At 41.8% G+C, this 27,134-nt stretch overlaps 1 protein-coding gene across 5 annotated transcripts in view; it reads left to right on the top strand.

Annotated features, from left to right (window-relative positions):
* The first annotated feature begins 6,611 nt into the window (after nt 1–6,611).
* tnrc18 (trinucleotide repeat containing 18) overlaps nt 6,612–27,134 on the top strand; it is a 58,865-nt gene continuing 38,342 nt past the window's right edge. For 2 of the 5 annotated variants that reach the window (XM_058378427.1, XM_058378422.1), the window contains exons 1-3: nt 6,612–6,970; nt 8,278–8,655; nt 24,617–24,778. In XM_058378427.1, coding sequence (XP_058234410.1) covers nt 8,442–8,655; nt 24,617–24,778 — 376 coding nt within the window. In that variant the 5' untranslated portion in view covers nt 6,612–6,970; nt 8,278–8,441. Of the gene's footprint in view, nt 6,971–7,867; nt 8,046–8,277; nt 8,656–24,616; nt 24,779–27,134 lie in introns of those variants that run through there. The other 3 variants (XM_058378424.1, XM_058378425.1, XM_058378426.1) reach the window with 3 other exon arrangements.

Here is a 27,134-nt window from a genome sequence, read left to right as displayed (position 1 = left end):
AGGAAGCTTTGCACAGGGAGAGTGAGAACGTCTGTGTCGTATAATAGGGCAAACTAATTTTGTCAAACTTGATACAGCCGTTTGTTTCCAGATGTTAAAAACAGCGAGCCATATTTTTTTGTTGTTAGTTCTATATTTTATCCTCGCTTGGACAGCCGTAGTGGATGTCTTTGTGCAATACTGATTTCTTTTCACAATTATCCAACCCAGTACTTTAAAGTAAAGAAATGCTTTGAAAAAATTTTGATAGCTTCTGCATAATTTTATCATAATCTCAATCCATAATGGCCTTCTCGAATAATAAAAAAAAAAAAAACGGCGCCGCATGGTGTAGTCTGGATGCCACGTTCCTGTCAATCACGGACAGACAGAGCACAGGCTAGAACAACATAACATGAAAGGCAAACAAACTCATGAATAAAAGAACCATGAATATATGTGATGGTGTAAAGTGGGCCTGGGCGGTTTGGCCGAGATGTGAGTATCCCGCGGTACATTTGATTAAAGGCCCATGACAGACAGTGCATGATGAATGGGGCCCGGAGAGAATTAAAGCCTGTCAGGAGAATGGGCCGCCACGCTGAGATTAAACCCCAGCAGGACCCGTCTTCTTGGGAGGGGCTCCGTGTGCAGTGGCAGCTCGTCTGGGCTGCCTGTCAAGTGCGGAGCTGTCAGCGGCCGTAAGACTCAAGTCGCCGAGGATGGCAAGTCAGAGTCCCCCAGGATCTCCTCGAAGCTTCCCTCAGAGACGGGGGAGGGAGCGAAAAGTTCAATAAATTCTGTATCCTGCAGCTGCTACTTTACTTAAGTGCTGCAAAAAAACACACACACACACCGTTCGAGATACAAGATGATTTGTCCCCTGTTTAGAGTAGTAAAGAGGAGGACCGGCCTTGGCGTCTCAACATGAGTTTTATTTTCTCTTCCAGTGTGCCGGGAATTGTTGATGATGTTATATCTCTGCAACAGGGAAAGCACTAACACAGATCCTGTCCATGATAATTGCGTAATTTTCTATGTGTGCAGAAAAATCTGTTAATTACAACATATCCGGTCGAGTAGGTGCAAGCAATGTAAAAGTTGCTTATCAGACTAATAATCAAAAGCCGGGCGTGCCATCCAGGGTATACTGACGGTGAAAGAATGAACACCATCTTCACCACTTCTCAGAGTAAGTAGTGAAGAACAATAAACTGCAGCTAATATATAATTCATCATACGACGTATCTCATCATCCAGATGATACGACTCGATTCTGGTACATTTCTTAGTACTGTTTCTTAGAAGATGAAGTTTCGAATGAAGCACGCTTGACTATGATGTTTATTCACACACTCTTTTAGTAGTGTCACTGATGTAAGCTTTCGAGACGAGAAAGCATTTCCTCTTGATGTGATGACTTAAAGGTTGCTCTTCCTGCTGAATATGCAGACTGAAGCACAAGAACTCACGCCACTACTGCTGATTGATAACAAAAGCCTGTGGTGGTCCTGAGTGTTGTGACGTTGCTGAGCAGATTACATGCGTTCTGCTTAGGATCTCCTTGACATGTCAAATACGCTTCCAGTCCCTTCGTATCTTAAATGGTATCATAGGTTCAGTGTCTGAGAACACGTTTCAGCAGAGTTTATAGAAATAGTATTGTGTACCAGAAAAATCCATCACAACTAGATTATTTCGTAGGATCTACCAAGGAATTGGGTGAGGTTAATGTGGACCTAAATAAAGTTCTAGTGTGAAACTTGCTTCAACACACGTTGCTCTTCAAGGTCACTACCAAATAATTTAGAAATTTCTTTTCCATCAGAAGAGAATAAACATATGGTCCATATGGATAACAGGATCAAACAGCATGCTGTATCATGGTGACAAAAGGAAAATATGGCACAGGGAAAACAATGTAGACTTTATATTTCACATTTTCCTGGCTAGTAGGCACAAAGACACGACACGCATAGCCGCTTCTGGTGAGAAAAACACTGTATTGCTTCAAATGTCTCTTTTTAACAATAAACTTGTTATGACTACATGAAAGCTCTTTTACGTTCCCATTATACGCCTTATTGCTCAGTTTGCTCACACAGGCGTCTGGGAGGATGGAAGAGTTTTATTAATTTTTTTTTAATGTGGTTTGAAAAAAAAGAAAAAGAGAAAAAGCGAGTGCTCCGCTTTCGCTGTTTGCAGCTGTTAACTTTCTGCGGTGTATTTTTCATGACGAGAGTTCATGGCTTTCAACACAGACTGTTGCACTGTTGCAGGAAACCCAAATGTCATGCAGTAACTCATTTCCCCTCCGTGATTATGGGATATTTTCTCTACCAGACATTTGTAAAGCTTGTTTAAGCCTGCACAAACAGCTCTCCACCCTGCATTTTCCCAAGCCATCTAGCTCCTCGCACTCAAATTGTGCAATCCTGCCGGAAGGAACTATTCAGAAAGGTTCAAACATTTGTCATTTTTCAAAGTTAATGAAAGTGCAATTTAAAGGATATTCTTGGGTCAGCTTTTCACACTCACATAATGTACTGAATGTGCACAAAATCATTTCCATGACTACCGTCACGGTTGATTGTCTAGATGCAGTAAATACAGTGTCTAAGTCAAGGACAGTCAAGATTATGGCTTTTAAAAAAATTACCTCCTGGGGAAAAGAAATAATAATTAGGTCTCTGTATGGTGCAGCGATGGATACCTTGAATCTTGTGTAGTCTTTATTGTTATTACTATTATTATCATTATTATTCTGATTCTTCTTCTTCTTCTCCCAAAACCTCCGTTTCACACAGAAACACTCCTTGAAAAAAAGAAGGAGGTTCATTTAAGAGAGGAACTAAAATCGACGTGATTTACAGACTACATTTCAGGGCAGCTACAGTTACAGGCCCAGGAGCCAGGCAAAGTTACAGGCCTGCAATTTTTCAATAGCAAATTATATAATGCTGACAATTCTGTATGTCATGGATCTTTTACAAAAACTGCCTAGCAAGTAATCTTTCAGCCACTAAAGCCACATAGGGAGGTCGAACGTGACACTTCTGACGTAGAAGACTGAGGGCTCAGCCACGTCAAGATCAAATTATAAGAGTAAGGATTTTTTTTTTTTTTTGTCCTGAAGAAATGCTCCGTATGAAGTTGACTGCTGAAACAGTAAATCACAGAGCTGACCACTTTTTCATTTACTCAACCTACATTATAAATTAAACAATTCAGTCCTACCAAAAGGCCAGGCAGACAAACCATGAGCCCTCCTGAGATCGTCCAGATGGTTTCAGAGCTGATAATACAGAATAATGAATGTGCTTAAAATGTCTGTACAGGCTGAATTGAGCAAATGTTGCCATACTCAGCACCCATGAGTGAACCAAAAAAATTAAATCTCACTTTTACACGTTGTATATTTAATATTATATATATTAAATAGTGTTCTTAACATCGGTAATAGTTATACAGGGACTGAGGGCACAGAACCTGAATTATGAAGCATGAATCATTTTTTCCTTTAAAAAGATTTATTTTCATATCTGGATGATTAGCAATGTTGGCTTGCTTTCCATCACGGGCTGTTGGATAAATGTTAACGCACTTGGCATTTGAAAAAAGCATGACTTTTTAAAAGCAAGGTCATGCCGGCTTAATAGCCCAGGAGAGCATTAACTAAATAATCCTCAAAACAGTACGTGTGTGAAAGAATACAGGTTGAGGGTGTTTCTTAAACACGGAGATCAGTCGCACTTCCTCTTCTCGTTTCACAATCCTGACACAAATGTCCTTGTTGTGTTGGTGGTTTCATCATATCCCGTCCTATAGATATTTTAAGAACAGCCATAACCTTTTGCACCATTTCATCTGAATATCTTCTAGTACAATTCAAAACGCCTCTCTGAAACACTTCACTTACAAGAACCTAGATAGATTATAGAGCACACTAAATATCTTATTTTATCTGCTTTCAGCCATGCTGTGATTGTGGACGATCCCAAACAATCATTAGGGCATTCGTACCATATACTGTATATTACAAGATTGTCACACAGGCCCCGATTAATATTATAAGACTAATTGCACGATAAATTAATTTCACCGAATATTTGGAAAGGTCCACTACTTATTACTCTCAGCAGTGTACTATTTGGCCCACTGTTTAGTGAGGCTGTGTAACCATTGTTAATAGATGTCTTAAAAGCCACCATTTTTTAATGGCCTACATTTAAAGACCACTTCACAATAAATATCACATACTTACATACCAGGTATAAGTGTAAAGATTAATTTAATCCTGTGTGTGTTAGCAGAAATTCACAGTAGTTGAGGCCTGTGTGTGAGGAATGCTTGTTTGATCATGGGAAAAAAGAAACATGATTTAGTGATGGTTCATGGTGGTGGTTTTTGAATTACAAATATGTGTGTCGGTTTTTGTGCATTAATCAAAACGAAGGCCTATGATTTAGAAGTGGTGGTGTAAATAGAGATCTTTATTTTCAGTGTTTCTTTTCTTCTAATACTAGCGCCTAAATAAGTCATTACAATTCTGTAAGCTCATGATTGGTATTTTATTAGAATATATATATAAATAAATAAATAAATAAATAAACAAACAAACCACACCTTGTGAGATTTAAATGCGCGTGACAATTAAATGAGCATGGGCATGCCAAGCTAAACTATAACTAGAAAGGTGGCTCGTGATGAATTTAGTTCTATTTTATAGAAATAAAAAAAAAAAAAAGTCTCGAGCCAGTGTGTTTTTTGGCATGCTGGCTTTCTGGTAGGAATTTCAGAGGCCAGTTTGACGCTAAACCGAGCACTGGACTAATGCTCATGCTGGGCTGCATAATAGAAAGAGACAACAAAAGGACAGGAATATGTTGATGTTTATTTGCATGAAACGCATTTCAACACCCACCTTAACAAGAGCAGTCAGTGATTGTCACGCGCGAACAATTAAAAGTGTCCAAAAAAAGAGAGGCAAAAACAAAACAAAAAACAACCAAAAAAAAAAAGAAAGTCGGCGCGCCTCAGCAGGAAGAACAAAGGAGTCTCTCTCACTTAGTGCTAAAAAAAATGAAGGGTAAAAAAGAGAGCGAGAGATCGACATAGACATGCTGTTGTACGTCTTCTTGGCTTAAACCCCACAGTAGCTAATGTGAACAAAAGTGGAGACAGAGGCTATTTCTTCGGTCATTAATAACTTATCCAGGCAGCCGTGAACCTTCAGGAATAGCCGGATTGTTTCATGGAGACATTCCCACGGCGAGACAGCGCGCATTCAGCCTCCGGGTGCAAAGAAGAAGAAGAAAAAGAAAAAAAAAAAAACACACACACAACAATCCAAAGTGCGTCTTTTTGCAAGCAACGTGCGTAAAAGCAAAGAAACACAGGATACTCGCACGAGCCTGTAAATAAAATTCACACATCACCGTCGACACGTTGCATGTTTTGCTTTCCCCTTCACTTTACGCACTCCTTTTCCTTTCCAGAGAGCAGGAAGACTTGAAACCGCCTCACCGGGGCGCGACAGAGGGGCAGTTTGAAACCGCACTCCGCTTTCTTTCTTTCTTTCTTTCTTTTTATTTTAAAATCAACAATTAAATCATGTAGTACAATTACCGTAGACACTTTACGCATTCCTTTTTCGGTGTTGCTTGTTTTCTTTTAAGAGTACAAACTCTGTAAACATTGTCTCGTGCAACGTAAACATTGCATACTACCTTGTGAAAACAAACAAAACAGAAATGTCGCATCCGGTTATTATTATTGTTATTATTTATTTATTTATTTTTTACTTTTAACTTTTTGATTTTGTTTGTGCAAAAGCTGCTAATTCCGCACCATAGGTATCGTATAGTCTAAATATTTTTCACATGTCGTGTCAGTCGGAATAAAAGTGCGACAAAGCTGTCAAGGTTGCAGATAAAGTTAGAAGTGAGTTATTAATAATGTCGGTGTGAAATAAATAACGCTAATTAAACAGGCGTGCGTGATAGTCTCTCACCTTAGCGCTGGAAAGTTCTTTTAAAAACATATATATACACACACACATACATTATATATATATATATATATATATATATATATATATATATATATATATATATATATATATATATATATATATATATATATATATAAAAGTTTATATTCCTGAATATAGGCTAAAGCATATACAAATCCAATGCGGTGATTAAAAAATAGTGTATACCGTCCTGTAATCGGCGTAGATGCAGCAATAATCAAGTGTGTATCCGTATGTTTTAATCAGGAGCGGCCTTGAAACTGCCCTGCACAAATTCTCTGCCTGTTTTGATCATTCAAGAAAGGACGAAGAGGGGGCTTGAAACAGTTCAACCTCCTTGCTCCATAATTGGTTTTATAGAGCTGGCGAAGAGCCAAGGTGTTTACATGGCGATGATTGACAGATGCAGCGTCCTATCGCGTGGCTCGCTGCAGAGCGTGTCAGGTTGGGATCATGGGGGCGGGGCGTGTTAAACAATGCTTGTTTCATTGCAGGATAGTTGAGAGCTACAGTGGTGTGTGTGTGTGAGAGAGAGAGAGAGAGAGAGAGAGAGAGAGAGTGTGAGTGTGTGAGTGTGTGTGTGTGAGTGAGTGAGAGAGAGAGAGAGAGAGGGGGGGTATGTATGTATGTGTGTGTGTGTGTGTGCGCGCGCGCGCGCGCGTGTATGTGTGTGTGTGTGCGCGCGCGAGGCCTTCCCCCTTGTATAAGCGACCCTCTGTCTGCGTAACTACGGATGGTCTGTAAATGGAGTGTAGGAAATATTTCAGCTCGCGCCGGGATTTTGCGAAGAAAAAGGATTCTTTAAACTGAGTCGCCATTACAAACAAGTAAGGCTGTCCAAGTTGATAGAAAGCCCAGTGTTGTTTTTAGGAAGCAAACCAAAAAAGAAAAAGAAAAGAAGAAGGTAATAATGTAGCTAGTCGTCGTGTTGGGCGGGTAAACCAGCCTGAAACCGAGGTTAGTTATGTTTTAAAAGTGTTTAACGAGTGTAAATGCTTCCGCCAGAGATAGTTCACAAAAACACTTCTGCTGCTTTAATGTTTCCGCGAAGAAAAGTTTTGTCGCTTGGAAGTGGAAACGCGTAGGCTAAAACTTTGAAACGTGGCCGTCGAATAAGCTGCTGCTGTGGGGCATGCTTGTTAAAATACACCAACTGTGTGTGTGTTAGTTATTCCTTAAGCCTCCGTGTGTTTTTAGTCGTCATGTCGCATAACTCTAAACTCTTTAAGTTTTAAGTAAGCTGTGGCAGGGTCGGGCAACAATGTTTACATGTTTACTGTTTACACAGAAACCTTAAAGACGTAGGAGCTGGAGTTGAGGTTGAAGCGTTACACTGGAGCCTCGCTGGAGGACGAGGAGTTAGACATTTTTCCAGCACGGCCATGGATAGTGTGATTGCTCAGGGTAAAAGAGTAGTCTGGTGGCATGTAGAGCAAGCCTGTGAGGTCTTGTAACATTTAGGGCTACACTAAGCTTCTGTTAAGCTGGATAGAAGTAATCGAGTTGCTTGCACACGAGAATTAAACCACAGTTGTTCACGAGCGGTTTAGCACCATTGACCAAAGGTACTGATTTAACACCCTATGGACCTAGATTTATCAGTCCTTCGTCTCGAGTGCTTGCTTTAATAATAAGCACGTAGAATCAAAACTTATCCTCCTTCCTCGCAATTGAACATGGTCAAATAAAGCATGTCATGAAAGTAAGGTTTAAGATCCGAGGTCTGTTTTTAGCCCTGATGTTTATTTGATTATTTTTGTCGCAGCCTACCCCTTAATAGGTGACTATTTACATACGAAACGGTTGTTATTATTATTCGCCAGTGTGTTGTAAAGCCTCCGCTTTGCATGAGCTCGGCTCACTCGCTTGAAAGCCGAAGTGTAAACGCTGGATTTTCCCTGCGTAGTGTAGCGTACTGCGGTCGGGGAAAAACACACACACACACACACACACAGACACACACACTTACACAAGCAAATCATCATAAGCGTTACTAGCACGATGGTGAAGGGACAACTACCCTTGACATAAAGTAATGTATAAATTTGCACAGCCCTCCCCTTTGGAGGTATAATGTCTCGCAGAGAGCGAACTTACGAGGCGACTTTTTTATCCTCTTGTACTTTGATTCAAACTGCGTCATCACGCCCTTGTTAAATTATTTGCAATTTCTACCTTTTATAATCTTCCACATCTTCTAGTCAGATCATTTCTAATTACTGATTTGTATTTATTCGAGATTTTTGTGTGCTTTTTTTTTGTAGGTCGGCACAATGCCGGATAAGGACGCGGATCTGCCTGGAATTCTAGGGACATTATTATAAGGCTCTTTCGGAAAAGCCGAGCGGAGCTTTGAATATTTTTTTTTTTATTTTTTGCTTTTCTTCTTTTCATTATTTTTTTTAAACCGAGTTCGCCCCTTGGGTGGATGATGGATGGCCGAGATTTCGGGCCCCCCAGATCCGTGCATGTTCCCCCGCCGCTGCTTTCGGGACTCGCCATGGAGTCGCACCGACTCGGAGCTTCCGCCGCGTCCGGGAGGATCCCACCGTCTCCCGGCCACCTGGGCGCGGGCCACCCGGCGGCCGCTCTGCACTCGGGAAAATTCCTCTCTCCGACTATTAACATGCAAAGCCACCACAGTAAGTAGCGCGTTAAATACCACATTTGAAGTAAGGCATATGAATGCTGTGGAAATATTGTTATGCTGGTCTGGATTTCTCGGGGAAACTTCTCCGGGAAGTCAGGAGAGAGAACATGGCTAATGTTTTCGGAGTCTAAGCGGCGATTATTGCGCCTCGATGTTTCCTTATATGCGCATAGAATTTAATAGATTAAGTAGAGAAAGTGGGCAATTGTGCGATTGATCACTTTAAAATAAAAACACGATCGTTTAACATGTATTATCGCTGATGTTAAAATGCACAACGCGATAGGTTTGCGATTGGGAATATTGGGATCCACCAGCGGATAATGATGATGATTTCTGTTTATAAAATGAATCGTGGCGTTGATTGTTGTTGGATGTGAAGTAGAGAGTTGTCATGTGTAATGCTGTATGAGTGTGTGTGTGTGTGTGTGTGTGTACTCGATGAAGGTGAAATATCCTGAGCGCTGCTGTTTGCAGGCAGCGTGCGGGGAAACGTGTGCTCTTGTGCTCGCTTAATGCCTGAATCCTCTCGGCTATATTCTGGTGCTTATAACAGGATCTAGGTAGCTTCTGCTGCTTCCTTTAAACTTGTCGAGAAAATGAGTCTTGTTCAAATTGGGCTGAAAAGTGAAATTGCCCCCATTTGTCTCTTTCTCCTTATGATAAGGAGGTTCGAGGCTCTGCTTTGCCACTCGCTGTTCAATCGCCTACTTTATTGCTTACTGAATTTGAGGCCTGTTTTTATTTTCTTTCTTTTTGGTGTCTTTTTGCAGTTTGGAGCAGATATAACATGCTTTTATATATTTTTTTTTAGAAAAAAGCATAATGTTAGCATTAGGTACAGCACAATATCTTTTCTGTAAGATTTATTTTAATAACAGAGCAAATTTTCTCTGGAAAGGTCATTGGTGGTGTAGGTCATGACGTGTTATGTTTTGTTTAATGCACAGATTTGTCACATTCATAACACAATCTATAGTATGGGTCATTTTGATGCATTTTGACCCCTTCCACGTTTTCACTGATAATATGTGTGCCAAGGTATCACCATGAGATCATGGCCAGGCTTGAAGTACAGGAGCTAAATTTGTTGGAAGAAGAATCTAAAAACAGTGGAAAAGGATCTACCAAGCCTAGTAGTTTGGCTGTGTGTGTGTTAGCACTAAGTTCCAGTGGATCTTGTGTGAAGTGGGTCAGGATAAAAAAATATATACTCCCTGTCATGTGCAGCTGGACTCCTGGTGTAAAAATAGGGTAACCTTCATCCGTGGGTTTGCCAAGAGCTGCAGGGAAACTTCTTTTAGTTTTTAGTTCCCTTCAGTGTGATCGCTGAAAACACCATGACATTCTCAATGTGATTTTCACAACTTTTTGTTTATTTAGTATCCGCCCGCTGTATTATAACAGTTTGTTTATGACGTCAGGATCGCCTTGTCTATTCATGGAGAAGCCAGTGTTTTTAGTACCGTAGTGCATTGTTGTATTTATGTAAAAAGAGTTTGTATGTGTAATGTACAGATGTCCCTGCCTTGTTCAGAAAACTGTCCTAATTAACAATGGTGGTTTTTGTTGAGTAATAAGACTAATTGATTGATAATTTCAATGGCACACTTTATACTCTGGACGTCATGCGAATATTTTTAAACCCAAAAAAAAAAAGCCTGTTTTTTCTGCCTCGGTTGTACATCAGTAGTTTACTTTGTTCCAAGTAATAGTTTGATAGGTTTAAACCATATGGATGTGTCTATTACTGTTAGTCACGTGAGGCTCCAGCTTTTCTGCTAATGATAAACAGTGTATGTTTTGATAATTGTATATTTAAAATGTCTAAGATAGCACTCTAATCCAAGCGCTGTATTTAAACCAGAAAGAAGAAAAATAAAACCAGTGTTTAAGCCACACCAGTGTCTGTCGATTGTTCACCACGTTCTGTCGGTGAACATGAGCTTTTGTTCCAACTGCCCTTTCATAACTTGTTCATATGGTGACTCTGTTCAAACCCAGCCTACATTTCGAGTCATTGGTCATAAATTAACTAAAATTGTGCTTGGCACTGCATTATCTTTGACCGGCTCATTATGTGTTCAATACTATTGATTACATTCAGCGATAAGGTACTGATAAGAAACTAGAAGGTTAGTGAATTTAGCCTGACACAAATTTGTTTATCATCTTTGATTTATAAATGGCTTTTGGCTTTTTGGCATTTTAAAAGCTAGTGGATAATTTAGAAGCTAGTGTTTGCACGGTGGTGATTTATGTGCAGTCACGCAGCTGCTGTGATTTGACTCAGTGGGTGTGTACGCTTAAAAATGTTGCTCTGTGTATCTGCTCTGACATGTTATCCCCTGTACGCTTTGCCTACTTTCTCTTTAGTTGTTTGAACAGTTCATTTTAAGTTGCAGTTTTCCCCGAACAGTCTCCGTCAATTCCTTTTCTTTTGAACATCCCCCCCCCCTTAACCGTTGCACTGCAGAGAAAGAGACACTAATGTAAGAAATCATTCGAGAGTCATTTGTCCTGGTCATAACACGTCCCTCTAATTGAAGGGCTGTTTGTCCTTCATGCCTCATTTTTTTTGCCACGAGTGAACTTAAATCGAAATAAAATGGCCTCCGTGCACAGAGCCAGCAAGCTGAAAATGCATCGTATGTTTGTACAATGACTCATTTTTCTGAGAACTACATGAATATTTAATCTGTTCAGCTGCCAAATTTCTCTCATCAAAAGGGAAAACAGATTTGTCATGTCATTCTGCTAGTCCTTCCTCAGGACCAACCGCTTGATTACATTAAATATGTCATTTCAGTCATCTTGCCAAGCGCTGATTTGATGGATCCCATGCATTTTTGTAGCTGTTTGATAAACATATAGGTTAATCTGAGATTATTAGATAAGCGTAAATGGAGAGTGCAGATAACTGTGTAAGAGACAGAACAGTTTTTACTTGAGTGTGTGTGTGTGTGTGAGAGAGAGAGAGAGAGAGAGAGAGAGAGAGAAATGTTGGAATAGCTGCAATCTGCAATTAGTCATTTATCCTTGAGAGAGCGGTTGGCAAAACCCCACAGATCAGCTTTTATATGAAGTCAAACATTGTGGAATTTGCATCAGCGTTACAGATTGCTTCACGCACCCAGGTGTTTTTCACTTTTTCAGACGCAGCACTTGAATCTGTTATATTTTCTATTTTCTGTTGAATTTCTTACTGTTTGAAAAGGTGAAATTGAGGCTGCACCTTTTATACGCCGTAACCGTAGCTGCAAACTAGACGTGCTTTATCGCCAATGGAATCCAGAGCATCAAACCAATGCTTTTAATTGCACTAATATGTAGTAGAGAATGTTGATGCGGATAAAGCCTTAAGCTCCTGCCAGCCAGGGCGGCCTTTACCGACTAACTTTGTTTCCTCTGCACCACCGAACTGCTCTTTCTGCACCTACCACACTCCTATGATGATATCTGTATCTGGGGTTTTATTTATGTTAATTTTTTTTAGATAGCATTAGTGGCTCAGTGGTTTAGGCTTTGGGTTAGTGATCGGAAAGTTTTGGGTTCACTATATCACTGTGCTGTCCTTGAGCAAGGTCCTTAACCCTCAAGTACTCGCAGTTGTGTGTTTCTTTGTGATAAAAGTGCCAAATGTGTTCATGTAAATCTAAATATCTCTCCTTGGCGGCGTTAGTTTAACCGGGTCTGTTTTATTTGAGCCTATTATAAAGGGACATACTTTTCCTTACTGCAGTCAGTTTGTTTGTTTATTTATTTATTTTTCCAGGGACTTCTTATTAAGATTGAAACCTATGTAACATGCATATGAAGTACAGTAAGACATGTTGGACGTTTTGGTTTTGAGTGCAAAAAAAGTTTTAGTCTTATTTCTAAAGCAGTGCCGATCTCAGGCAACATTTGTCCTGGTTAATGTGACTATAAGGATGGAGGAAAGGTAAGACCTTGATTTAACTTTGAACAACTTCAGAGACCGGAGGGTTGAAACTGATTTTCGTGCTGGTGCTCCTCCGGTATTGCAGGAACTCCAGGCTTTTATTAGGCATCAGGGGCACCCTGTCATGAGCACAGCCATAAATAATATTCATCCAGCTAATAAAGTGTACTGTTGAGTTATTGTGGAACAAACATTCAGCTCGGCTACACCGTGTCCTTTTAGGTGGCTTGTACCGTTTGGATGAAATCGTGACTCATTCTCGACTCCTGATGATAAAATTCACATTCAGGTTAAAAGTTACCGAACACAAAATGTGAGGTTCCCCGCCCCCCCCCACAAAGATGAATCTGTTTAACTCATTTGCATCGTGTGAAAGGTGTGAGAAGCATGACTCAGGCCAGTACTTAGCGGAGAAGTATTTATTTCTGAAACGTGTTCACTGCAGTGAATGTGGTATTTTAGTGATATCAGTAAACCGTCAAGCTCTCATAATGTCGATGTGTAAACGAAACCTGTAATGGCTTACAAGCTGAAGTTCTGCCAAACCATCTTAATTTACTCGGGGAATGATTTGCCAAAATCGCCCCGTCCACGTTTCCTGGGTAATGTTTTTACCCCCCGTTTCTAGATAATGAATGCCTTTGACCGTTAAGGCTGAACACGTCCATAGAGTTTTTCAGGATCCTTGGCTGGCTTTGATAATGATTGGTGAGTAAATTATAGACATCTTGAATATATTTTGAAGTGCGTTTATAGCGCACCACATGAAAAAGTACATGTTCCTGCTCCACGCCGCTGCACACTCGTTCAACAGGGGCTCCATGCAAGCTGGCGTATGTAAAGGCTTGGGGGTGCAGGGAATGTAAATCTTGGCAAGATATGCGTTTGAAGTGGTCGTGCCTTTGGGAATTTGCAATTGATCAGTTTTCATACGGTGCCTCTGAGGCTCCTGTGGTGCCAGATAGAGGGCAAAAGTACATATTTACAAAATTGACTATCCACTGTGTTCTCTGACTCGCAAGTCTATTAATTAGTCTTATGGAAGCCCTGTGTAGGTCTGTGTAATTAGCCCGGCTCGCTCCGACGTCCCCCTCACTTCAGCCTGACGTGTTGCTGACGTGGATTGTCTGGATGCAGTAACTAACCCTGATAGACCTGTTCATTAATGAAATAAATAACTCGAACCTTTTGCGCACTCCAGGCGTCATCAGGATAACGGACACAGTGATGGATTATGCACAATAACTGCAATGTTGCTCACAGCCCGTTGAGTCCTTTGGGAATTTCGTTCAGCGGTTAAAAGGGCAGTGTGCCAGTGCTTTAAATATAATGAAGATTTGTCATATAACCTTGCTAACAAACGGCGGCTAATTAAGTGCCAATCCGTGCATTCTGAGCCTGACGTTATCAGTGTTTTCACTTTACAAGGAGCCTTTTGATGCAAACGCAGAGATGTGTGTGTGTGTGTATGGGTATATATATGATCATTTTCGCCGTTATGTGTTCTTCAGTAATGTGTGTGTGTGTGTGCGCTCTCAGTGCTGTTTGTGTCGTCTGCCTGCTTTTAAGACAATCACGACGCCCATTCCGTTACATCAGGAGTCGATGAATCTGATGGATGCTTATTGGGACGTGCCGTTTCACAGGTTCGCTTCTCGTGGTCTTCCTACAGGTCTAGAGTTATGCAGGAAAATGTGAAATTCAAAACACAATGATTTGTACCACAGTGCTGTGGAATTGTCATATCTGAGAACTGGTCAGATGTTGATTAGGTCGGATGTTGTTCAGCTGCTGGAGGATTCACTGAGTAAGAATTTCGCTGTATTGTGTAACACTGTTTATTGTACCTATTACAATAAGCTTTTAAATCTTGTAATTCAGGTCAAAGCTTTTTAAAGCTGCACTCCTATGTTACAGTTAAAGAAAACCAGTTGATATGATTGGTCATTGGTGTGGTGTTAGGAGAGTTAACATTATGGAAGCAGTGTCCAGTGTCAGTGGTGTGCAACAGTCATTTTATTCTCCGTTTGTTGATTTTACTTCCAGAGAATATAGAGAGAATAATACTGATTTACTTCCAGAGAATATAGAGAGAATACTACTGATTTACTTCCAGAGAATAATAAAAAGAGTGAGGTGAGGGGAAACTGATCTGATGTTATGGAATGTCCATAACATGGAGATGAGCGAGTTCCTGTTACCACCAGCATTATAATAGCTATAAAGAGACTGTTGTTTGTGTATAAATTAAAAACAGATCAGTTTGACAAATCACTGTGGAAAATAACACCACACCAGTACAAAGTGGATTCTATTTCTATAACAGCACTCTATGTCGATTGTTATTCGTGCACGAATTCATAAAAAGCATAGTATTACTATAAAAAGTAATGATTAATCAGAATATTGTTGACAGAACCCTATCCTCTTAATGACGTCTAATCGATAAGTCGATCACTCGGACTCGTCCCTCAGTGGTTTTAAGGCCTGCTTTCTATTTGAGGATGCTGGTGTTTGGCTCGCAGATAGAGCTAATGGCTAAACACCTCTTCTGCCTGCTGTCTATTCTCTTATTGATCCCTGCGCTCTTCTCCCAAATCTCTGTTTGTCTTTACCCCGCCCCCCCTCGACCCAACCCAGTCCCCTCCCCCAAGAATATCCACGGCTGTGTCCTGTGTTTGCAGTAGTTGACTGCTATCTATTTATTCTTTTTATACTTGCAGGCCACGGTTGTGACATGTTTATGATTTGTTGTGTAACCTTCACCGACGCTGGAGACAAGCTTGCCCAAGGGCACAGTGCATATTGGCAGACTAGCAAGCTGCCAGAATCAAGTCTCCACTCCCTGTGAATCCAGTAGCAATGATCCAGCGCTACAGCTTTTTTTTTCCCTCCCCTTGGCCTGTTATGTGTTGTATTGAAAGCTCATGCACTAACCCTCTGTCCACCTTTCTTTTCCATTTCAATTTGCTTTTTGCTGTGTTTATTATCTTCTGAGCTTAAAGAAAAAGCTTGCGCAGATGAACACAGCTCTGTGGTGTCACCAGTGTTCTCTCCGCGCTCAGGTCTGGACTGTAGACCTGCATTGTTGTAACATGGTAACGTGTGAAGGTGCTAAACTAGTGATTTATGCCTCTTTATTTAGCAGCATGTCGTGAAAGAAAACTCAAATCATATACGAGCGTATAGATCTGTCTGTTTTTAACATCGGAGACAGATTTTCACTGCTTTCTGCCTCCAGCATGGGAAGTGTGCTATTGTAGCTAGTATGAGACGAGTCCCTCATTGTGACAGGAGAAGGAGCTGGAGAGTGGTGCTGGAGCTCGTGTGTCTCCGCCATCCCCCCTGTCCCGTGTGGCATAGACGAGAGAGAGATGGCAGAGAGATGGGGGAGGACGTGCGGTGCACCTCCTGCAGCCGAGCCTTTCCTCTGAATTAAACATAAAAGTGTTTAGTGTCCCAGCGCACACGCCTTGCTCGGTCATCCTTCACGGGTTATGTACTCTGGACGATTGACATAAAACGCACGGGCTGTTTAGCATGCTCATGTGTCTTTTCTTTTATTCTCCTTTCCTCATAAGTGTTTGATTAATCTCTGTAATTGCTCTCTGCCAAGAAAGGAACGATTCAGACTCTGATATTTGTATTTTTTTCCCCCCTCCTCTCTTTTAAAGCTTTGTTTGAGGTTTATTCCTTCTCCTTTAACCCAAAACACACCAATGCAAAATTCTCCCAGAACGCGTTCATGGAGAAAACGAACACGTCGCAAACTCCATAGGTCGAGCGAACATCTGCCAAACGGCTCGAGAAGAAAGCTTATTAAAATGTAATTTGACGGTAAGTGATTGGGAGGCTGATGAGATCAGGTTTCTGTGTTCCACAGCCCCGTGGCCTAGAAAAGCTACACCAAGTTAGTTAGTGCTATTTAATTTACATCGCTGTCGAGAAGGAAAACACAGAAACGCGCTCTCTTGTTTTATTCACGTTTACTCACCGGCTCGATAACGGCGCTCGCAGGGGCGGGGGCAAGAGGAAAAGATCACATCACGCTCCGCAAAGAGATTTCAGCGATGCAAAGCCAGTATCATGACGTATCGGTGCGCTTCTGGCAAAACAGCAGATTAGTAAAGTAAAAGATTGTGAGTCAAATGAGCTGCTTTGAAATGAAAACGAAGCGCTTCGAATCAGTTAATTAATTCTTTTTTTTTTAATTACAAGGAGATCACAAGATCAGCTCCAGCTTAGGAGGACGGAATTCAGCGAGCAGAATGTTTACCTTCAGCAGTCGTGTAAGGTACAAGGTCGCGGACTCGCCAGGAAAAAGCGGCAAAATGTTGCTGCTGCACTTTAATATTTAGTAAAAATGATCAGTGAAATATGTAAGGAATCATGGCTACACTCAAGCTGTAGCATTGTGTTTGGTCCTCTTTTATTTTCACACTTAATTAACACTTAATTACAATAATAAAACAAGACCTTTTATAGGTGCGTAAGTGTATTTGTTAAATCTAGCCAGGAGGCACAGCATGCCATAGCGGCTTCCTCTTTCATTTTCTCTTTTAAGCTTAAATGAAATAAAAGGTTGTTTAATTTCACATGGTAATAGTTACTTTTTATGTAATGTTCATGTATTCGTTTTTTTCTATCTGTATAGATAATCCCTTAACCTTTTTTTTTTTTTTAATTACAAATCAAAAACCCCTTTTTTGCGATCGAGAAAATTCCCTAGTTAAGGACGGGATTAGAGGTCCCGTCTGTGTTCAGTAATGATGTCACGACCTTCCTATTGGTGTGAACGGGTCACGTCCTTTTTGTCGAGCTGTGTCACACAATGCGCATGTGAGCAAAAGAACACAAACATGGGTCTGAGAGGTGGGACAAAGGCCAACGAGTGTGTGTGTGTGTGTGTGTGTGTGTGTGTGTGTGTGTGTGTTGGGGGGAGGTGGTGATGTGTACAGGGGGGTTCAAAGGCCCACATAGAGGAGCAGTGACCTGGTCAGACAGACAGGGGTTAAACTCTGAGCAGATATTAAAAGGCTGTGAAACCTACTCCACACTCAGATCTTGTTACACTGCACCAAAGAGCTGAAGAGTCTCCAACTGGTCTTCACTCTCCCACTCGAGGCAGTGTCTAAATAACCAGCCTGTCTCTGCAAGCTCCCTCAGTAGCGTACGGCTATATTAAATCTTGGATTTTTCCTCCCGTCCTATGCACCGTGTCGTGTCACTGTCGATCTGTTTAACTAAAACCATGCCATGTTTATGATTTTGAAAAAAATTATCCAGATATCCAGAGAAGATGGTTCTTGTCCTGTTTGCACTCTTGTGCAATTTGCTCTCATGCTACATGTGGGACATTGATAGAAGACTCATCCTCTGCCTGTAGTACCGCGATGGAACCAAAACACACTCTCGATGGTGTGCTTGAGCTCTGACATGCCAGATGAGATGAAAGTGAGATTTATCAAATATCCACTGCCTCGTCATGTAGTTGTTTCAGCTGTGAATTCATCTCGGGTTACAGTGCGGTGCAGTTAGCAGCAGCTCCTCTAGGTTGCTCTGCTACTGACCGCACACGAGCCATCTGATTGGTCAGTTCTGGAAGCTGTAGGTGTCAATCATTTTGGCCTCGCAGGCAGATGTTTGTGTTTCACTGTAGAGACATAATGCCTGTTGATCCCATGCCCTGCTTCTTAAGCGTTTTTGATATCTATTACTCATGTATCATATTTAAGCATATTTTTAGATGTCTTGATGTGATGTGAGCTACATGCCTGAACATAATTACTGTGTCTGAACAGCTGACGAGGACAGAAAAAAAAAAAGTCTTCCTGTAATTGAGTTTCTGCATGTAACAGTGCCTCTGATTTATGGGGCAAGCCTATCAATTTGCTTATTTTTATTGAGGTTCTTTGTTCTCTCTTTGTGGATGCATACATGTATATCTGCTTTGTGGCAGTAAGTCGGACCGCTGCCCTGCTCGTTTGTTAAAGGTTTGTTTAAAGAGGAGCGGTGCGATTCGTTCTCGTTGGGCCTATTTGCTCACTCCTTGTACATCCGTCATCATAGCACAATTTTTTTTCTGCAGATGGGAGGATCAGGTGTGCACACAGCTGCCTGCCTGTCATGAATACCCAGGCCTGTGTGAGCACAGAACCTTATTTTGCAAGATTTCTACACAAGCGGTCTTGAATGGCGAATGAAAAGGTGGTGAGAAACGTTTTCGACAGTGTGTGTGTGTTGGCTTTAAAAGAGCACTGTTCGGTGTGCAGCTGCTGTATGAAATGGGTTTGTAACTCAAAAGTGAGGCACAGTATAAATCCACGCCGCACGTCATTAAGCTCAGTCACGTAATTGCAATCCAGGGCAGAAAATTTCAGGGCCGCCCCCACAGCAGCGCACGGGTCACAGGCGTTATTTAACCGCGTCCCCGCATCCCATAAAATACAGGGTCGTGGTAAATACAGCAGCAGCAGGGCCTTGAGGAGACGGATCCTGCTGACAAATGCTACTTTTCCATCCATTTCAGCATGCAGCGATGTTCAAATTGTGGACAGATGATCACACACACACACACACACACACCTGATCCGTCTGCTGCTAGCTCAGGTTTCAGACTTGGGTGGAGTTCTCGGGGAGAGAAACTTAGTGGCTTTCATAGCATGTGGTATATTCTTACATTAAATGAATAATCTATTGTAATACATAAGAATAGGCGTATAACATACAATGTTCAGTCTTTTTTTATCATCCTGAATTGCTGCTTTTGAAAATAAACCCCGCTGTTGACCGGACTGCAGGTCACACCACCCAGATTCTGGGACAAACTCAAAGAAGGTGGATTGTTAGACACTGAAGCCTTGATGAATAACTGTTGTTTTTTCCCCCTGAATATCTGGACTGATGTTTCAGACCTGAACTCTGGTAATCAGTGGGATTATTTAATAATTTATTCGTACAGGCTGTGCAATGCTGTAACACTTGCTAAGAGTTTGTTTACAGTTTCTTCCTCTGTACTCCTGACTAGTTTTTTACGGTGGTGTTTCAGCTCCACCTGATCCTCAGGGGAAAAACTGCAGCTTTTGATTTTTGGTTTGTTTCAAATAAAATCAAATGAAACTGGATGAAGTGTTTTTCTACTCTGATTCAGACTGCTGGGTAAGAAATGAGTCTGTTTTTAGTCTCTGATATCGTTCTGCTTTGTACACCAGTGTGCTGTCGATCTGTTTTAAAGCATAAAAATAAGCTGACAGAAATTTGACTAGAAGTTTTTATTTAACAAAAAAAACTTTTTTAAAACAGGAATGGTGTTTACATATGAATCCCTGCACATCTTGCGTAATCTGGAGGCGGAATCAGTCCCAAAAACACAAGATCACAAGATTTATTTATTTATATAATTATTCCCTTTTTTTTTTTTGTCCCCCCTCTCCAAAAAAAGAAAACGACTTGCATTGGTAAAATTGCTCGGATTTTTCTACCAGTGAAGACACATGTAATGACCGTTTATGAGAGCTGTACTCATGCTTGACACGTGAATGGAAAGGCGCTCTGGCCGAACGCGTGGTTTTTATGACGTCACATGACATGTCTCTGCCCAAATCTGCAGAAATTTTTTAATTATAGTAGAGTTCTTAGAATGATCTTGCTTTAATTTTCCTAGTTTATTTCTGTGCAGTGAATGTCGACGCTACTGTTGCAGTGCTACGTTAAAAATCTTGCCGCGTTTTAATCTTGCTAACATTTTGACGGAGCTCCGACTCCTGCAGTCACACGTGTCGTCCCCCACGTGAGGGTTTATATTCATCACGTGGCTCGAAAGGAAAGTATCTCAACACTCCTCATGAAACTGCTCGAAAGGTCAGATTTATACGGGTGAGTTTCTCCTTTTTTTTATGTGGAGGATTTCCATGTAGGCAGAGGTCTTTAATGCAGTAGGTCTTTATTGCTTCTCTTTCTTGCAGAGTTCAGTTTAAGAATGTGTGAGATTACAATTTTTATTTATTTATTTGTTTTTGTAATTGTAATTAGCGTCTCCTCTTCTGTCTAATCTGCAGCCGTTGTTTTGAAACCGTCTTCGAGGGTCAGGCATTAATTACATAACATATCAGCATGGTGGTGTTTAAATATAAACCCCACATGTTTTTCCATGCTGTGTTATTGAGAGTATCGAGTATCAGCTGGAGTATTGTGCGATTTCAGTTAGACAGACTTTAGCGTACAGGATCTATGCTGCAATTATTTAGTCCCTCCCTCTTGTTTACCAGTGAAGCAGAACAAAAGTTTTGTGCTCGAGGCCTTGAGAAGTGTAAAAGTGTTGAAGTGCAGGAATCCGACTGGCGGTGCGAGGTCCAGGGCGACGTGTCGGAACGGGTCCATTCGGTATGTTTTTTTTTTTTATCTCCTCTCACAGGTGCTGCACTGATACAGAGAAAAGAAGCTCAAATGGCTTGTTTTGTGGGTGGTAACGCTAGCGAAAGCAAAGATGGGAGCGATCTGCTCCCTGCAGTTTGCAAAAATAGCTGGCCTTCGAGCTCGGTTATGAAAAGAAAACGAATGCCACGGTGAAAGTCTGGAAAGACGACAGCTGTACAGAAAGTCTGCCGCAATCCAGATTTTGATTTGTACCATTCCACTAGCAGCAATTAGCCATAATACAGCAATTAGAACATAATGGCATCTCGCACCGTCTTATTGCCCCTAGTTATTTCCTGCTGATCGCAAATCCAGAGAGCTATGTGAGAACTTGTAGTGAAACGATGCAAATATTAATTCTCGTCTTTTACCCCGGCTCTCGGACGAAATGCCAAGAGACTGCCGTATAATGGTACGGTCTGTCGTTTTTGCCCCTCAGCCTCAGGGGGTATTTACAAGCTGAATTATGGCGCTCTTACGGTCGTATACAGCCTCTGCTTCAGACTGGATCAGATCTTAAACTTCAACTCTTCGCGTTTCAGTTTTTGCCTCTGGCTCGTCATCATCTTTACTTCTCTGCGTCACATAAATCTCACAACTTTCCCTCTGAAGGTTGAAGCTCGCCGTCTGGATCGCTGGACTTCTGAGGCATAGTGAAGCATTATGCAGTCACCAGATTAAAAAAAACAAAACAGAGGCATGTCAGTCAAAGTGTCTCTCTCTGTGCAAGTAGGTGCTGCTTGAGCAGGATTATTGACAAAACATTCCAGACTCCGTAGCTAAGCTCGAGGTCAGGCGCAGTTACACACGACTAATTCTCACGTCTCAGATATGGATTCTATCTTCCATTACCTTCAACCAAACAAGCTGACGTTTATACGGTACATAGTGCTTATTTTGATGTTTCTATTTATTGTTTCCTTGCACCTCCGTCACTAGATTTAGAGGTCCAGAGCTCCAAGTCTCCTATCACTAAAAGCTCATCACACTGCCACCTCTCGAAGCCGTTTCAGAGATCGGATTTAAACGTGCCTCAAATGTGACTTTACACTGTTTTTTTTCCTCCAAGTGGATATTCTAGATAGTCGAGATCTACTCTCACACTCCTGAAGCATGAAACAAGACGTGTAAAGCATGTTGTGCAGTATAAAGTCTATAATGCTGGCTTTTCTTTATGTGGCATTGTGTTGTGGGTTTTTTTTAAGACCAGTTAAGAGAATTGTACTGTTTTTTTTTTTGCTTTTTTCCCCCCTGTGCTTTGGTTTAAGGTCTTGAATTCTAATTAGTGTCTCTCCTTTGTCTAATTTACAACAGTTCTGTTGGAATTGTCTTTAAGGGTCTGGCTTTAATTACAGGGTGTGTGTGTGAGTGTGTGAGGGAGAGAAGGGGGCCGGTGGGGTGGGGTGTGGGTTGTTGGCAGGGGGGCAAGGAGGATGGGGGTGTTGGGAGATGGTGGGGTGTTGCGAAAGCTTTACCACAAGACCTGTGGGTTGCAGTCGAGTTGAGCAACCTTGGCAATTAGGACATTCCAGGGCCCTGTTCAGCATGCCTCTGACAGAGCTCTTGTAGCTGGAGGAGGGAAAATGACCCCCCCCCCCTCCACTCCGTATTAAGGAAGCTGAACTGCTCGTGACCTGCTGAACTCCTCACTCTTTCTCATGCATCCGAAACAACAACTGTGTCTGCTACAAAGCAGGCTGAATGAAGCAGACAGGAGGGGAAAAAAAAGGCACACTTGCAGAGGCATAGCGAAACATTTCTGAAAGTGTTGTGTTCATATTTCTGAATTAAACCGAAATAAATGAAATTCCTTTAAGCGTAGGTGAGCAGAGTGGCGGGCTTTAAACGAAGCCAGTTTGTGCAGAAGGCTTCAGGCATGGTGTCCACTTTGAGGTGGAGTTTTATTTATTTTACAGCTGCTCCCACTTACAGGCCACAGAACAGACGGGTTTAAAGCCACTCTGAATCGGACAGGAGACGAACAAGAGATGTTGGGATGAGTGGAGAGTCAAAGCAGTGTGAGCTGCAGGGTGGAGGAGGTGTGCTTTAGAAATGGTCTCACAATGGTCTCTCGCGTTCCTCAACTGGTCTGCAGTAAGGGAACAGGCTAAGTTGAAGCACATGGCCGTCCGGGGATGTGTCCCCCACTCGGTGAGGAAATGCTGTCCAGATTTGCAGCTTTAGTGGGGGGGGGGTGTGTGAGAGAGTGAGACTGATAGAAAAAAAGGCTTAGAAATGCACTGCTGCCTTTTGTCAAATCACCTGGCCAGTCCCGTCCCCCTCCCTGTCCTGCTCTGTGTTGACTACTCATGCATTTATGTGCTACCTAATCATGATGAAAGGCAGCCCTGTATTCTCTCTTCTTTGGAGTAGAAGAGTTATATTTGTGTGTGTGAGAGAGAGAGAGTGTGTGTATATAGGTGTGTGTGAGAGATTTGGGCTGACCTCACTGCAAACCATGCTACCAAGATTAGATTTCCACTGACCATCTTTTCCTCTTTGTCCCCACCGTGGACCTGATCTACCCCATACCCCAACATTTAGATGAAACCCAAAAGGTTGGCTCTGCTCGCTCTGCCCAGCGGCTCCTCGGTGGAGCAGAACCTCTCCTCAGGCAGGTTAATAGCACACTAACCCCTGATACAAAGGCTTCATGTTGCTCCCGATGCCTTGTTGTTCCTCCTTCTCTTTACATGCTAATGGAGTGTTACATGTGCAGGAGAGAAAAAAAAACAAAAAACAAGCACATTGTGGAAAGTGACTGTGTGTGTGTGTGTGTGTGTGTGTGTGTGTGTGTGTGTGTGTGTGTGTGTGAAGGCTCCTCCCATGCCCAAGGCACTACTTGCAAAAACAGAGAGACTACATCATAGCACATGGGGGAAGGCCTCATTAATTTAGACAGCACTTCCTTCTCACACGTCATGGTCCAGTGAGTATAGACATGTAGAGATCTTAGATATAATTCACCCGGTTTATATGCACGGAATATTTTTTTCACTCAGATCTGAAGTGTTCATGTGATTTTCTTGTTTGTCGGGAGAAAGGTAGTCTCATCTTCCCCAGTATGTGGCCATGCAAGTGTTTCTGGGTTTTTTTTTAATCAATTTTTTAAAATCACAGACACGAAAGTTCTAGACGCACCGAGGATGAACTAAATGTCCTACATTTCTTCGACAAGCAGCAGCAGCAGCACACTTATTTAGATGTTGCCACTGTGAACATCTGGAATCTGTTGGAATGACGCTAAACATAACATGTAGGATGACTTATTATTATTCATGACATTTGTTTACAAGCAAGAGCCAATTTCTGCTTGTGGTCTCGGCGCTCCTCGGTCGGGCCCGTCCTCTTTGAAGCAGAATAAAGCGGCCCATGTTTGCGGCAGGACTGGGTTTGAGGTTGCGGCCGTGCCGAAATACAAAAGAAACCACAGCCCTTTAACATCACCCTCCTCTGGGTAATCATGTCCGTTTTGTCCGAGCTGCTTTTTGTCCTTGTAGGAATGCGATCGGTGCACAGCAAAACAAAACCCTGAGCTCATTGTCATGTGAGACGACCGCTCTGAAACCCTGTGTTTTGCTCCCCTCCCCTGCAGGTGATGCCTTCCCAGGTGCCTCTAGCTTCCTCGGCGGCTACATGAGCTCCCCGAACGCACACGCAGGGCCGAGCTCTCTTCCCTCCGACCCCTCCTTCAGAGCCCCCAGCAACCCTCCCAGCCTGCAGATGGCTCAGCTCTGGGCTTCACACTCTCATGAAGGTATGACTCAACTCTTTTTCTTTTTTTTTCCCCCCTCCTCGATACAACCACGTCTTAGCCTAGAGGAAAAACAGACGCCAAGTTGCTATTGTAAACAAAGCCCAAGCATATTGAGCTGAACGATTAGGTGCGATGGAAGATCGGCGGGCGAAGACGAAGAGCAGACTCTGCGCTAGGTGACGGACCGGAGACGATCACGGGAACCTCTTTACTTCTCAACATTTTGAGCGTGAGGTTAACCGACATGGACGAAAAGTGACGGAAAGTTTAAAGCCTAGCCGTCTGTACCGCCCGTGCTGATAAACATATTTGATAAAGTCCATTTGTTATTGTTGAAGTCTGGAGCAGAGGAAAATATCTTCTCACGCCCATCCAGCCGCTTCGTTTCACCGCTGTAGAGCCAAGACTAGATTGTGTGTGTTTTTCCATCGCAGTAAAAACAATCCATTATATCACAACACTCCTAAATATAGAAGAGTCGAAGCCTGGTGCAGTGCAGCACGGTTCCTCTTTTAGATACCTGGTGAAGGCAGTGAGCAGAAAAAACAACAGAGTTGAAGAGGAAAATGGAGAGATTAGGGCTGCAGTGTTTGTGTTGTTTGGGAACACGCTCTATAAATGTTGTCACACAGGTTTCCTCTCACTCGAATAAGCCACTTCCTCCTGCATGGAGCAAGTGTATGTGTGTGTGTGTGTGTGTGTGTGTGGAAAATGTTCAGAAAAATTATACGCAAGTGGAAAATACAAGTCTCAACTGAAAGCGTAAGAATCGAGTCAAAGTAACACTCCAAGTGTTCATGCTTAAATGCTTGAGTGTTTTAAAGATTTCTTGTTTTATTTTGACTTCCTCAGACTTTCCTACTTGAACTATCTACGTGACTCAGTTTGTAAAAAAAATATTAAAAAAATAAACAAATGCTCATGTTCGAGGCGTGCTCCATATTCAAAGCTTTCTCAGGATTTGCATGAAATCAAATGAAATCCAACCAGGTTTTTCCTGCCTTTTGGCTTCTTTCACATTTTTCTTTAACCATAACACCTCTACTACTCTCCATACATTAACAACATTTTAAACAGAAATGGGTTTTTTTGTTTTAGAAGTAAAAGGAAATAAATAAAAGTAGGTTGTGATCATGGTAGATGTTTAGATCATGTTAGAATCTGATCCTCTTTCAGTGTGCTGAGGGTGTGTATTAATACACTGCTGTTTTTTTTTTTTTTTTCATTCAGCAAATAAAAGCTAAACCTGACACGAACTTCATCTTTTAAAGCCAGGGTCATGTAGAATAGAGGATAAAAAGATGAAGAGTTAAATTCAGTAAGAGTTAAATGACTCTGAATGAGCAGTAGTCTCTATAAAATATGTAGAAGTATTTGATGATTTTTAAGGAATAAAATAAATACTGAACGAGTGAAAACAGTGCTATTTTTTTCATTCCCTAAGATACACTTGAACATTGTGTACAATAAAATGTTCTTTAAAAATATCAAGGCATGTCAGTTTTTATGGACACAACCGTTAATATGCTCTTAAGTCTGGTGCCGTCGTTAAAAAATGATTTAAGCTAACGACTTTTCCAGCGGTTCCACGCGGCCCCTATGCCTTTTTCCCGTCAGCGCGTAAACATTTTGACAGCGTCTTCGTCTCTAACACTTCATCACGTAAAACTTGATTCCTGACCAGCCCGTGACGGGCGCTTGGCAAGAAAACACGAGTGGAAAAAATAGCTGAAATGGAGTGAGTTTTCAGGCGTTCGGTAACATCGAGCCGTCTCCGACGCCACGTGTAAGCTGTGCGGGTGCCAGATTTTTATTTTTTTTTTCACGCTCTGTTGCATAATGTCGTGTGTGGATCACGTGTCGTTTTCTCACGTAAAGCTGTTTCATAAAGCTAAGATTCGTATTTAAGAAGCCGTCGTAGAGCCATGAAGATTAATGGGTTCTTCTTGTGCAAAGATAATTAGTTATGGTGTTCCATGCAAATTGCTGGAAAAGTGATTGTGTGTTTGATGGATGGTTGGGGGAGGGGTTATTTTAACTATAGATAATAAATGACGTTTAAAATAATGACAAGTATGCCCGAACATACAAACAGACTCGTACAATGCGAAAATTTATTGACAGTTTTTTTTCTATAAAGTTTTCGGCTTTCAGCAGCCGAGTGTAATTCCAGCTCTACATGACGGCTCACCTGAACAGCAAACCTGCGTAAGGGCATCATGTGAGCATGCGATGCGAGTGGATTATTAACGACGGTGCAGCCGTAGGCCTTTGTTTCAAGTCTCAGCAGAGAAAAGTGCAGATTGTTTTTCAAGCTTTGGCACTGATCATATTATGCCTGCTCCGCTCCGCTCTG

This window comes from Hemibagrus wyckioides, linkage group LG24 (assembly GCF_019097595.1).
Source record: "Hemibagrus wyckioides isolate EC202008001 linkage group LG24, SWU_Hwy_1.0, whole genome shotgun sequence".
NCBI lineage: Eukaryota > Metazoa > Chordata > Actinopteri > Siluriformes > Bagridae > Hemibagrus > Hemibagrus wyckioides.
This window is presented reverse-complemented; position numbering and strand designations above follow the sequence as displayed.